Source organism: Salmo trutta, chromosome 6 (genome assembly GCF_901001165.1).
Source record: "Salmo trutta chromosome 6, fSalTru1.1, whole genome shotgun sequence".
NCBI classification, from domain to species: Eukaryota; Metazoa; Chordata; class Actinopteri; order Salmoniformes; family Salmonidae; genus Salmo; species Salmo trutta.
The window spans coordinates 56293781-56307329 of NC_042962.1; the positions used below are offsets into that span (position 1 = coordinate 56293781).

A 13549-nucleotide genomic window follows, 5' to 3' on the forward strand; every position below is an offset into this window, starting at 1 on the left:
CCTTTACATTGTTGATTGTCACCTGAAGTGATGAAATGGAACTTTCTATGGAGACTTTCATTCCACCAGAATATGCCCCCAATCCACAGGTGGGATTTTGCATACATCTAAAACGTTGGACGTCCCCTCGACACGTTGTTTTTGCCCCATTTCTTTGTTCAGGTTGCTTGGCAATGGTAATGTTGCTTCATAGCTACAATGTTGCTATGCAAATTACGAAAGCAGCTAGCCAGAGGTGAGCGTGGAGGAAGCGTGAGGTGGGGACAGTTTGATGGATGAAAATGGCCACTCTCGCCCCCCTCCTCCAATGGCTGGAGATAAGGGCAGGCCTGCATTATTGAAATCCCACGTCTGTAAACCCATCAATAGCGGGTGACTGTGTGTGTGTGTGTGTGTATGGCATGCGTCTGGTGTGTGTTTGTGTATGTCATCTCCTGCCAAAGGCCACCTCTCCTTTTTATGTCACAGCCAAGCCGTGTGGCTGTAAAGCCCAGGTGAGGCAGCAAGCCGTGTGGCTGGAAAGCCCAGGTGAGGCAGCAAGCCGTGTGGCTGGAAAGCCCAGGTGAGGCAGCAAGCCGTGTGGCTGGAAAGCCCAGGTGAGGCAGCAAGCCGTGTGGCTGGAAAGCCCAGGTGAGGCAGCGAGGTGATTGCATCTTTGTCAGAGCGCAGCGAGCGCTGAAACATTTCCCTGTGACAGGTGACAGCCATTGGGGCCGTTGGATTACGAGTTATGATCTGCCTAGGAGACGAGCTGAGAGGAGGCATTTGTTATTATTGCTCTGGCTCCTTGATCCAAAACGGAAATGTCAAATTGCTATACCATAGATGCATTACATTTGCCAAGATTTGATTAGTCCAAGAAATTCTGCCTGTGGCAATGAAATCCTCCTCCTCTCTCGGTTTCCTCCTCCTCTCTCTCGGTTTCCTCCTCCTCTCTCTCGGTTTCTTCCTCCTCTCTCGGTTTCTTCCTCCTCTCTCGGTTTCTTCCTCCTCTCTCGGTTTCTTCCTCCTCTCTCGGTTTCTTCCTCCTCTCTCTCGGTTTCCTCCTCCCTCTCTCTCGGTTTCTTCCTCCTCTCTCCCGGTTTCCTCCTCCCTCTCTCCCGGTTTCCTCCTCCTCTCTCCCGGTTTCCTCCTCCTCTCTCCCGGTTTCCTCCTCCTCTCTCCCGGTTTCTTCCTCCTCTCTCTCGGTTTCCTCCTCCTCTCTCTCGGTTTCCTCCTCCTCCTCTCTCCCGGTTTCCTCCTCCTCCTCTCTCTCGGTTTCCTCCTCCTCTCTCCCGGTTTCCTCCTCCTCTCTCGCGGTTTCCTCTTCCTCTCTCTCGCGGTTTCCTCTTCCTCTCTCTCGCGGTTTCCTCTTCCTCTCTCTCGCGGTTTCCTCTTCCTCTCTCTCGCGGTTTCCTCCTCCTCTCTCTCGGTTTCCTCCTCCTCTCTCTCGGTTTCCTCCTCCTCTCTCTCGCTTTCCTCCTCCTCTTCTCTCCCGGTTTCCCCCTCCTCCTCTCTCTCGGTTTCCCCCTCCTCCTCTCTCTCGGTTTCCTCCTCCTCCTCTCTCTCGGTTTCCTCCTCCTCTCTCGCGGTTTCCTCTTCCTCTCTCTCGCGGTTTCCTCTTCCTCTCTCTCGCGGTTTCCTCTTCCTCTCTCGCGCGGTTTCCTCCTCCTCTCTCTCGGTTTACTCCTCCTCTCGCTCGGTTTACTCCTCCTCTCTCCCGGTTTCCTCCTCTTCTCTCCCGGTTTCCTCCTCCTCTCTCTCGGTTTCCTCCTCCTCTCTCTCGCTTTCCTCCTCCTCTTCTCTCCCGGTTTCCCCCTCCTCCTCTCTCTCGGTTTCCCCCTCCTCCTCTCTCTCGGTTTCCTCCTCCTCCTCTCTCTCGGTTTCCTCCTCCTCTCTCTCGGTTTCCTCCTCCTCTCTCGCGGTTTCCTCTTCCTCTCTCTCGCGGTTTCCTCTTCCTCTCTCTCGCGGTTTCCTCTTCCTCTCTCGCGCGGTTTCCTCCTCCTCTCTCGCGGTTTCCTCCTCCTCTCTCTCGGTTTACTCCTCCTCTCTCCCGGTTTCCTCCTCTTCTCTCCCGGTTTCCTCCTCTTTCTCTCCCAGTTTCCTCCTCTCTCTCGGTTTCCTCCTCCTCTCTCCCGGTTTCCTCCTCCTCTCTCCCGGTTTCCTCCTCCCCTCTCTCCTCCCGGTTTCCTCCTCCTCTCTCCCGGTTTCCTCCTCCTCTCTCCCGGTTTCCTCCTCCTCTCTCCCGGTTTCCTTCCTCCTCTCTCCCGGTTTCCTCCTCCTCTCTCCCGGTTTCCTCCTCCTCTCTCCCGGTTTCCTCCTCCTTCTCTCCCGGTTTCCTCCTCCTTCTCTCTCGGTTTCCTCCTCCTTCTCTCTCGGTTTCCTCCTCCTTCTCTCTCGGTTTCCTCCTCCTTCTCTCTCGGTTTCCTCCTCCTTCTCTCCCGGTTTCCTCCTCCTTCTCTCTCGGTTTCCTCCTCCTTCTCTCTCGGTTTCCTCCTCCTTCTCTCTCGGTTTCCTCCTCCTTCTCTCCCGGTTTCCTCCTCCTTCTCTCCCGGTTTCCTCCTCCTCTCTCCCGGTTTCCTCCTCCTTCTCTCCCGGTTTCCTCCTCCTTCTCTCCCGGTTTCCTCCTCCTTCCTCTCCCGGTTTCCTCCTCCTTCTCTCCCGGTTTCCTCTTCCTCTCCCGGTTTCCCTCCTCCTTCTCTCCCGGTTTCCTCTTCCTCTCCCGGTTTCCTCCTCCTCTCTCCCGGTTTCCTCCTCCTCTCTCTCGGTTTCCTCCTCCTCTCTCTCGGTTTCCTCCTCCTCTCTCTCGGTTTCCTCCCCCTCTCTCTCGGTTTCCTCCCCCTCTCTCTCGGTTTCCTCCTCCTCTCTCTCGGTTTCCTCCTCCTCTCTCTCGGTTTCCTCCTCCTCTCTCTCGGTTTCCTCCTCCTCTCTCTCGGTTGGATGGATTACTGAGTCATCATTAGAGCTGGTTTACACTGAAGACATGACTCTGCCGTTGTGCTGTAGAATTAGCGAATTTTGTCTCTTGTATAATACATTAGTTTTTACTAGATTAAGCGTACATTTTTGTTAACTAATTTAGTTAGTTATGCTCCAACTTTCCCTCCATCTTGTGCCAACATCAATTATTTGTAGTCTTAGTTCCGATAGTTGTCTTTTTTTTCTAAGAGGATCCCTGACCAGTTCACCCGACGTGCTACCTTGTCACCTGCTGTTTTGACTCAGTCTTGCGCTCTCTAGGTTCCTGCCTTTCTAAGCACTTTTTCCCAGCCACTGCTTTTCTGCATTGCTTGCTGTTTGGGGTTGTAGGCTGGGTTTCTGTATAAGCACTTTGTGACATCTGCTGATGTAAAAAGGTTTTATAAATTTGATTGATTGATTGATGGTAACACACATTTGTTCTTTGTCTTGACAGGATTGTACCAGTGAGGGATGGTGGGAGGCAGACTACCCATGTGGACCTAACCATCCAGGAACCACCACATCACACAAAGCATGGTAAGCTACGATATAAAGCCCTCTCTGTAATGTATGGCAGACCTGGAAGAGCCCTCCACAAGGGCTTTGGTTTTCATTTGGATGTAGGATTACTGTGGTGTAGGTACTCCTCCACTGGGCTGCCTGGTATCGTTTCTAAATGGGTCCTGCAGTTGATCCAATAGATGAATCAAACAGCCGCCCCCGTATCGTACCGTGGACAGGCAGGAAACTCAATTAATCCCCTTCCTGGCATCAGTACTCTACTCTGTCATGGACTTGCTCAGTGGCAGGCAGACCCGGGTCCAAATAGTATTTTGCTATCTCTCAAATACTTTAAGTGTTTGATTGAGCCTGCCTTGCAGTACGAGTTGGGCGAAAATGTGCACTTTTGGGACGATTTCATTGGTGCCATTGCGCCAGGCAGGCTCAATCAAGTGCAGCTGAAGAATTTGAATAAAAACAAATACTGTTTGAACCCAGGTATGGTTTGGTCTGTGGGAGTAGAACAGAGGGCTGGTCTACTGTAGCGGTACATCAGCAATCCAGGTAGACATGAATCCCCCTGCTAGTGATGATGGATCAGACTGATACATGTCGTTTGCCTGGCTGCCTCAAAGGCTTCTCTTCCCCTGTTAGGAATCAGCTGCAGCTTCCCTCTTACAAGAGCCAGATAGAGCAAGCATTCGTCCCAAATGGCACCATATTCCCTATATAGTGCACTACTTTTGACCAGAGTAGTGCTCTAAATAGGGAATAAGGTGCCATTTGCAAAGCACGGCTCCATATTCTGCTGCTTGTGTGGCGCTCTCCAATGACCTTGACTTTCCCTTGTTGTAGACTGTGTCCGGAGACGTGTTCTTAAGTGTTGTGGTTACAGTATGGAGACAGGGCATTTTAAAATGGAGCTCTCTGTTAAATGAATCCCCCCGTGCTTGATTAATGGAGATGTATTACTAATGTGCTCCTAATGGAAATTCTACAAAATATACCCACGTCTCTGGCTAGTGGTCTCTTGATTTGTGTTAACTGTTTAAGAGGGTCTTACTACAGCTTTAAAAGTTGATAGTGGATCTGTTTTTATTGAGGGGAAATTCTACTTATTATATTTCCAAAAGAGAGTTAATTCACTTTAATATTCTCTAATGTAAGATCACAAGAGCTTGTCTAATAGGATTCCACAGTATACTGAGAAACCATAAATGTGTATAAATGAGAATATCATCCCTTTAGTGCTATAAGGCTCAGAGTCTCATCCCTCTCCTTGGCGTTGTGTGTTGTCTTGTTGCAGGTGGATGCGAGTGCTGCTTGCAGAATGAACCCGCTAGCTGCCCTGGGCATGGACCGTAGCAGCCTGATGAGGGAGAGCCTCCGCGTCCACGGAGGGATGGTCTACCCGGGCATCCGCACCCTGTCCGCCTCCGAAAAAGCCAGGGAGGGGGTCTCCTCCTTGCCTCTGGGCTACGACCTTGTCTACAAACCCGAAGGGTTGACCTTGGACGGCAGGAAGCCTGGTAACGGTTACGTGGGTCTGTATAAGAGCTCTCCCCCCGGGTTGCAGAGGCCTGGTGGAGGAGGGGAGGGCCTGGGGATGGAGCGGCGTGTGGGGCCTGGAGATAAACCCTCTGAGCTGGGCCTCAACGGCAGCAACGGCTTCCTGCGACTGCCCTGGGCAGTAAACCCGTACGCTGACCCCGGACTGTACCCCTTCCTGGACTCCTCCAAATACGCAGCCCTCAACATGTACAAGGCCTCGTTCCTGTCCCAGCCCTCACCCTACCTGCCCCAGCACCTGGCCTACCAGTCCCTGTGTGGAGGGGCGGGGGGTACCGCTGCTGGGGCAGAGCGCCTCTTCTACATGCCCCCGTACCCCCCGGCCCCCATCTCCTCCCCCCTGGCCCCTCCTATGAGGATCCCCATGGCCACGGTGGTCCCCAACACCCTCTCCCCGATGCAGGGCCTGGGGCCCCGGATCCACCACGAGTCCTCCCCCTACGGGTCCCAGCTTCACCAGCAGCACCAGGCCCACCAGCAGTCCCAACCCCATCACCAGTCACATAGTGACAGGCAGCCCCAGCCCCATCACCAGTCACATAGTGACAGGCAGCCCCAGTCCCAACCCCATCACCAGTCACATAGTGACAGGCAGCCCCAGTCCCAACCCCATCACCAGTCACATAGTGACAGGCAGCCCCAGTCCCAACCCCATCACCAGTCACACAGTGACAGGCAGCCCCAGTCCCAACCCCATCACCAGTCACATAGTAGAGACAGGCAGTGCCAGTCCCAACCCCAGTCCCATATTGACAGGCAGCACAACAACAGCAGCAGTAGTAAGCCCAGCCGGACTTCCTCTAGTAAGAGCTCTGGCAGCAGCAGCATTCACAACAGTAGCAGTATTACCAGTAGTAGCAGCAGTAGTAGTGCTGGGACTGGCATTAGCAGCAGCCTACCAGTGGACTCCACCCAAGCACTTATAATGCAGTCCTCCCGCACAGCCCCCCACCCTCCCCAGACCTCAGTCCCTCCCCCCTCTCCTCTCATAGACAACAGCACTTTGGACATCCAGAAGTCACTGTTCAGAAGCCCCCCCTGCTCCACCTCCACCACCTCTTCCTCCCCGTCGGTGTCCCATCCTTTCTACATGAGCAGCATGGCCTCTGAGCACCGCTCCCCGGTGCGGTCCGGCAGCAACACCCACAAAGCCAAACCCAAAGAGCAGGGCAGCAGCTCAGAGCACAGGAATGTGGAGAGGAATGGGGAAAGGAAGCGGAGCCAGTCCCCTTTAAAGACTTTGTCCTCTGATAGACCAGCAGTACTACAGGCTCCTGCCAAAGACCCTGCGGACAAGCCTCTGGATCTGTCAGCCAAAATCCTGGAGCTGGAAGGCTCCCCCAACGGATTCCCCCCAAAACTAGAGGCCTTGGCTAAGCTGGGCTACTCGCCCGCGGCTCGATACGGCTTACCCCCCAGCCGGGAGCTCCTCAAAGAGACCCTCTCCCCGTCAGGGGCTTCCTCCAAAACCCCTGAGAGGCCTGAGATCATTAGCACTTTACGCTCCTCCTGGGTGGTGCCCAGCCCGACCCCGGTCCATGACAGCTCCAGCTCAGACGCCAACCACAACAAAGACCCCTCCGTCATCAAACATAAAAACCTGGAGAAACTTTCTTCGCCCCAGCAGCGAAGCTCTTCCTGTCCCAGGATAGGTGAGGTCGATGGGGCTGTCGTCCCCAGCCATGCCCCAGCTGTGGTAGCTCCTTCTGGGAGCCGACCGTCCTCTGCCTCCCCCTCTCCCAAGGTCAACGGTGATTGGCCAAGATCCTCCCCCAACTACTCTGAGACAGCCCCTTCTTCCAACAGAGTGGGCAGCCATCCCTCTTCTGGGAAGCCATTGAAACCCCTCAAGAAACCAGAGGCTCAGGAGATGCCCTTCAAACCCCAGCAGCCGCCCCACTTAGACAACAGCCATCCGTCCGGCCACCCCCCCAGCCACCTCTACCTCCCCCAGAGTGACGGCTATCTGCCCCCTAGCCTAGCCTACGCTAACAGATACCTGCCCTACTCGGTCCAGGAGAGCATGTCCCTGCCCCACATGCCCATGCCAGGCAAAGGCCCAGTGTACCCCCACCCTGTTCTGCTGGGCAGCAGCAGCCTGTACCCACCCCGCTTGCCCCCCAAGCACGGCCTCCCGTACGGCATACCCCCCAGCCACGGGGACTACCTGACCTTCCATGACTCCCAGGAGATGGTCCACCCCCTCATGTCCTCCCCCCACACAGGCCTGGACCTCAAGACCAGCGAGCGGCTGCAGGAGCTCAGGTCCAGGCCCAAGGAGAATGTTTGGCAGCACCACGAGGACTCTGCCCCGGCCTACAAGAGCCAGACCCAGGCCTCAGACACTAAACACACCCGCAGGGGGGACAGAGAGACCGACAGGTCCACAGGTCTGGGCTCAAAGAGCTTCAACCACAAGCCCCTGACGGGAGCTAGAGAGGAGATGGTCTGTATCGACTTAATCCAAGACGATGGGGACAGCGACTCTCCCCTGACCAAAGCTGTCTCTCCATGTGCTAAGAGAGGAGACCCCTCCAAACCTGTGGGTAGTGGGAGTATCGGGAGAAACGAGGGGAGAGAGGCAGAGCTCCAGCACATGCTCCGTACCGGCCAGGCTGTTGAACTCAGGCCAGGCCAGGCCCACAGGCAGGCAGAGCAGCAGCAACGCAGCCAGCTGTGGCTGGGCTTCCACCCTTCCTCCCTCCGTCCCTCTCCCCCCTCCCTCTCCCCCTGCCCTTTCCCCAGACGTGAGGAGGACAGCCCCAGCCCTGCAGGGAGCAGCCCCATCTCTGACCTGCCAGAGGAGCAGACCCTTCGCTGCGCAAGGACTTCTGGAGACCGCACCTCTTGGGACCGTAGAGACCAATCTTTAGAGGGCTTTAAGAGCAGGGACTGTACTTTTGAGGACCCCACCTCTGTGGACCATAGTTCTGGGGACCGCAGTTCCTGGGACCATACGCGTGAGGACTGTACTTTTAAGGACCACAGCTCTTGGGACCGTAAACGTGTGGATCGTACATGTAGGGACCGCTCTTGCGAGGACCACACCTCCGCAGACCATTCTCCTAGGGAACACACCTTGAACGAATCTGGGTTTAGGAATGAAAGGACCATGGACCACTACTCGGACCTGGACAAGGACATGCACACGGACACAGAGTCCCACGAGGGTGAGGAGTACGACGACCAAGGCTGCCCCAGGGCCAGGAGGTCCAGCCTGGCCAAGCGCATCGCTAACTCCTCTGGCTACGTTGGTGACCGCATCAAGTGTGTCACCACCGAGCTGTACGCCGACTCCAGCAAGCTGAGCAGAGAGCAGCGGGCGCTGCAGGTAATCTCCCAGAACACATACATACCTAACCCTTTTAAAGTCTTTAAAAACATCCTCAATAGTCCTTTCCTGGTTCCTACAGCGAGGCAGTATGTGTTGGCTTTTGTTCCAACGCAGGAATAACACACCTGATTGAAAATCAAGATTTGGGATTAGATGTGGATTTGGTGATGACTTTCATCTGGTGTTTTAGCAGTTGGGACCACAAGGGAGGAAGACTGATAGGATGGGTCTTTCTAAGATTTCAGCCAATCAGGTTTCACTGGGCAGAACTAAAGGAGACGGGGGTCTATAGAGAACAGTGGAGTTGGAAGTACGAAGCTCTCTGCTCTGTATAAGCCGCCCTGCCAAGCCCCGTCTCCACAAGCTCCAGTATAATTACTGTTGGCCGTTGCCTTGCCTCCCCTCTGTCTCCCCCCTCCCTCACCCCCGCCCACGCTATGAGCCCGTGGAGCTGCCCTCCACTGCGGTGGTGTTTTAGTTCGCAGAGAGAGCGAGTGAACACAACACGCTGTGTGTGTGTGTGTGTGTGTTCCTGCGCTGCTCAGCCAGGCAGAAGCTAAGCTGCTGGCTGCGTGTGTGTGTGTGCCTGTGTGTGTGTGCCTCTGAGCGTGTGTGTGCCATGGCGGCCTGTCGGGCTCTTAAAGCCCCGGGCTATTGTTAACCTGCAGGTGAGGCGTGGGGATGGGGGGATAGATGGTAGTGAAGGAGGGGAGGGATAGAGGTAGAGCAGCCAGCCCCCTCCCTTCTCCCAGTCCCCAAAAGGCTCCTCTGTCCTCAAATTATACTCTGTTAACCTCCCCTCCCCCTCCCCCCCATCCTCCTCCTAGCGCTGTTGGCTGAGCGCTGGGGTGCAGAGACAGCCTGGCTCTCTCAGCTCTGCTCTAGTGGAATCCTGGCCAATTCCCAGTCCTTCTCCGACGGTGGAGATTAGCGCCCGCTAGCAGCCCAGCCTCCGCTAAACAGACTCAACAAAGCCCTGCAACTAGAGCGGCGCTCGCCCCAACCCCAGCCCTATTCCCCAGCCTCATTCCCCAACCCCAGCCCTATTCCCCAGCCTCATTCCCCAACCCCAGCCCTATTCCCCAGCCTCATTCCCCAACCCCAGCCCTATTCCCCAGCCCCATTCCCCAACCCCAGCCCTATTCCCCAGCCTCATTCCCCAACCCCAGCCCTATTCCCCAGCCTCATTCCCCAACCCCAGCCCTATTCCCCAGCCTCATTCCCCAACCCCAGCCCTATTCCCCAGTCTCATTCCCCAACCCCAGCCCTATTCCCCAGCCTCATTCCCCAACCCCAGCCCTATTCCCCAGCCTCATTCCCCAACCCCAGCCCTATTCCCCAGCCTCATTCCCCAACCCCAGCCCTATTCCCCAACCCCAGCCCTATTCCCCAGCCTCATACCCCAACCCCGGCCCTATTCCCCAGCCTCATACCCCAACCCCGGCCCTATTCCCCAGCCTCATTCCCCAGCCCCGGCCCTATTCCCCAGCCTCATTCTCCAACCCCAGCCTCGGCCCTATTCCCCAGCCTCATTCTCCAACCCCAGCCTCGGCCCTATTCCCCAGTCTCATTCCCCAGCCTCGGCCCTATTCCCCAGCCTCATTCCCCAGCCTCGGCCCTATTCCCCAGCCTCATTCGCCAGCCTCGGCCCTATTCCCCAGCCTCATTCGCCAACCCCAGCCTCGGCCCTATTCCCCAGCCTCATTCTCCAACCCCAGCCTCGGCCCTATTCCCCAGCCTCATTCTCCAACCCCAGCCTCGGCCCTATTCCCCAGCCTCATTCTCCAACCCCAGCCTCGGCCCTATTCCCCAGCCTCATTCTCCAACCCCAGCCTCGGCCCTATTCCCCAGCCTCATTCTCCAACCCCAGCCTCGGCCCTATTCCCCAGCCTCATTCTCCAACCCCAGCCTCGGCCCTATTCCCCAGCCTCATTCTCCAACCCCAGCCTCGGCCCTATTCCCCAGCCACAGCCTTTGATGCCTGGTCATTGATTTACCGCTGAATTAATGGTTCTTATATGGGAGCCCAACAGGGAGGTTTCTGTGACGCCCAAGATTGTGTGCTCCAGTGTTCATGTCTTTCTAGATTGGCATTTGGCTGACAGAAACCCTGTTGTATTGAATATGATCTATAGGCTATTATAAATTGGGTGGTTTGAGCCCTGAATGCTGATTGGCTGACAGCCGTATACCACGGGTATGGCAAAACATTTATTTTTACTGCTCTAATTATGTTGGTAACCAGTTTATAATAGCAATAAGGCACCTCAGGGGTTTGTGGTAAATGGCCAATATACCACGGCTAAGGACTGTATCCAGGCACTCTGCCTTGCGTCGTGCTTAAGAACAGCCCTGAGCCGTGGTATATTGACCATATACCACACCAACTTGGGCCTTACTGCTTAATTCACACTTCTGTTTACCTTGCTACTCTGACTTGTTTATTAAATCAATTCATATGCATAACTGTGTGATGTTAATCGGATGGGTTTTAATATCAATGAATGTCAGTTGTTTTCTATATCACTGAAATGACAGTTGTATGACTGAAATGACTGGCCAAAAATATTGAGCACCCGTTTAATTCAATTACTTAGATGGAAGGCTTAACACAAGAGGACAGTAAATTAAGTCAACCTGCTGCTTACTGTGAGGTCAGTTCATTTACACTTCTTATTCCAAAATTTGACAAATTATTATTTTCATTTTGGTTTTTGCGGTTTCAGGAGCATAGTAGAAGAATCAGGCTTTTCTGTCGTTGTTTTTGTGTGTTTCTGTTAAAGACAGCCAGTCAGGAGTAAAAATCGACAAGGGGCATGGAGAACTGTTACCAGACCATAACTGTTTTATTGATGTCAATGTTGTTAGCTGTTGTTGAGGTGACCTCACTGTAAAGCATGAACGGCTACAGAGAGAGTCAACAGAGTCTAAAATGGCTTCCTTTCCTTGCTCCCTCTCCTTCCTCAATCTGCACTGATCTGATCGCACAACAAGTTGACAGGTGACGGTTAAGGCTACATAACAAACAGCAGTCCAGAGGCTGGCGTTCACCCTGTCAGCTCTTGCATCCACATCAGTGCAAATGACGGAAAGGAGACGATAACTAAAGGGAGGAAATAAGGGAAGGAGGAAGGAAGTCACTTTGGCCTTTGGGGACGCAGACCCTTAGTAGAGGAGCAAGGAAAGAGGCCTCGTGCGGAGAGAGAAAAAGAGAGCAGCGCAGGGTCGGTCTCATGACTGTGTGTGTGTGTGTGTGTGTGTCTGTAGCGTGCTATGCTGCGCTTCTCTGAGCTGGAACTGAAGGAGAAGGAGGGAGGAGGGGCGGCGGTGGACTTGGCAGACAGCCAGCACGAGCGGAGAGAGGGGGATGGAGGAGAGGACAGGGCGTGCTGCCAAGGCCCAGCCAGAATGGGGCCAGGGGCCACAGCCCTCACAGACGAGGCTGAGAAGGACGGTAAGAGGAACCCGGAGCGCTCCCCACACACACACACACACACACACACACACACACACACGATCACTCTGTCTCTCTCTCACACACACACACACACACACACACACACACACACACACACACACAGACTCCTACCTACCTCAAAGAGCTGCTGCGTACTTCCTCCCTGCCTAGGGACAGCCCCAGAGCTGTAACACGGTGCAGCAGCTCGTAACCAGCGGATACGGGGCGGTAAACACATCCGCCCGACCTGCCCAGCCTCCCCCTCTCTCTCCCTTCCTCATGAGGGCTGACGGAGGGGTTTTTCTCTCTCTATTGTAACAAAACAGCCTTCATATTTAACCCTTCCCTATCCTTCCTCCATAACAGGAGCTGCTTTGCATATGAAGCCACACCATTAGAATGCGTGGGAGAGGAATGTATATATTAGAGGAAGATATTTCAACACGCTGTGTGTTATAGCTGTTATGGCACAGTGCACGGCATATAGCTGTTATGGCACAGTGCACGGCATATAGCTGTTATGGCACAGTGCACGGCATATAGCTGTTATGGCACAGTGCACGGCATATAGCTGTTATGGCACAGTGCACGGCATATAGCTGTTATGGCACAGTGCACGGCATATAGCTGTTATGGCACAGTGCACGGCATATAGCTGTTATGGCACAGTGCACGGCATATAGCTGTTATGGCATAGTGCACGGCATATAGCTGTTATGGCACAGTGCACGGCATATAGCTGTTATGGCACAGTGCACGGCATATAGCTGTTATGGCACAGTGCACGGCATATAGCTGTTATGGCACAGTGCACGGCATATAGCTGTTATGGCACAGTGCACGGCATATAGCTGTTATGGCACAGTGCACGGCATATAGCTGTTATGGCACAGTGCACGGCATATAGCTGTTATGGCACAGTGCACGGCATATAGCTGTTATGGCACAGTGCACGGCATATAGCTGTTATGGCACAGTGCACGGCATATAGCTGTTATGGCACAGTGCACGGCATATAGCTGTTATGGCACAGTGCACGGCATATAGCTGTTATGGCACAGTGCACGGCATATAGCTGTTATGGCACAGTGCACGGCACGGGTGAACTAGCTTCCTCTCTGGATGTTTTGGAAACCAGTGGACATCACACGCAGTGGCACGCGTTGCCATGGTGACCCCCCCTTTGGTGGCGTGTTGCCATGGCGCAGACGCTGTCGTTATGGGGTGCGCGCCGTGCCAAGCGGAGTGGCGTGAGTCATATGATGCTGTTTGCCAGATGGAGAGATATTTGGGGCGCTGGCAGGACAGGACCTGGGGGATGGGTGTGTGTCCCAGAGCAGAGCAGGGCGGGGTATTCCTGTCTGGGCCAGTACAAGGGCCCTGTGAGGCAGCACAGCATGTAGCCAGGGCCTGGGGTACAGCCAGAGAGAGAGAGAGAGAGAGAGGGAGAGGGAGAGAGAGAGGAGAGGGAGAGGAGAGGGAGAGAGAGAGAGAGAGAGAGAGAGAGAGAGAGAGAGAGAGAGAGAGAGAGAGAGAGAAGAGAGAGAGAGAGAGAGAGAGAGAGAGAGAGAGAGAGAGAGAGAGAGAGAGAGAGAGAGAGACAGAGAGAGAGAGAGAGGGAGAGAGAGAGAGAGGAGAGAGAGAGAGGAGAGACGAGAGAGAGAGAGAGAGAGAGAGAGAGAGAGAGGAGGAGAGAGGAGAGAGAGAGAGAGGAGAGAGAGAGAGAGAGAGAGAGAGAGAGAGAGAGA

General features: G+C 54.6%; 1 protein-coding gene across 1 annotated transcript in view; it reads left to right on the plus strand.

Moving 5' to 3' along the window:
• bcor (BCL6 corepressor) overlaps positions 1-13549 on the plus strand; it is a gene marked incomplete in the record, with an annotated part of 55911 nt that overhangs the window by 9637 nt on the left and 32725 nt on the right. The window contains 4 exon segments of the mRNA XM_029757131.1: positions 3395-3477; positions 4748-8341; positions 10942-10998; positions 11612-11798. Of these exon segments, the coding sequence (XP_029612991.1) occupies positions 3475-3477; positions 4748-8341; positions 10942-10998; positions 11612-11798 (3841 nt within the window).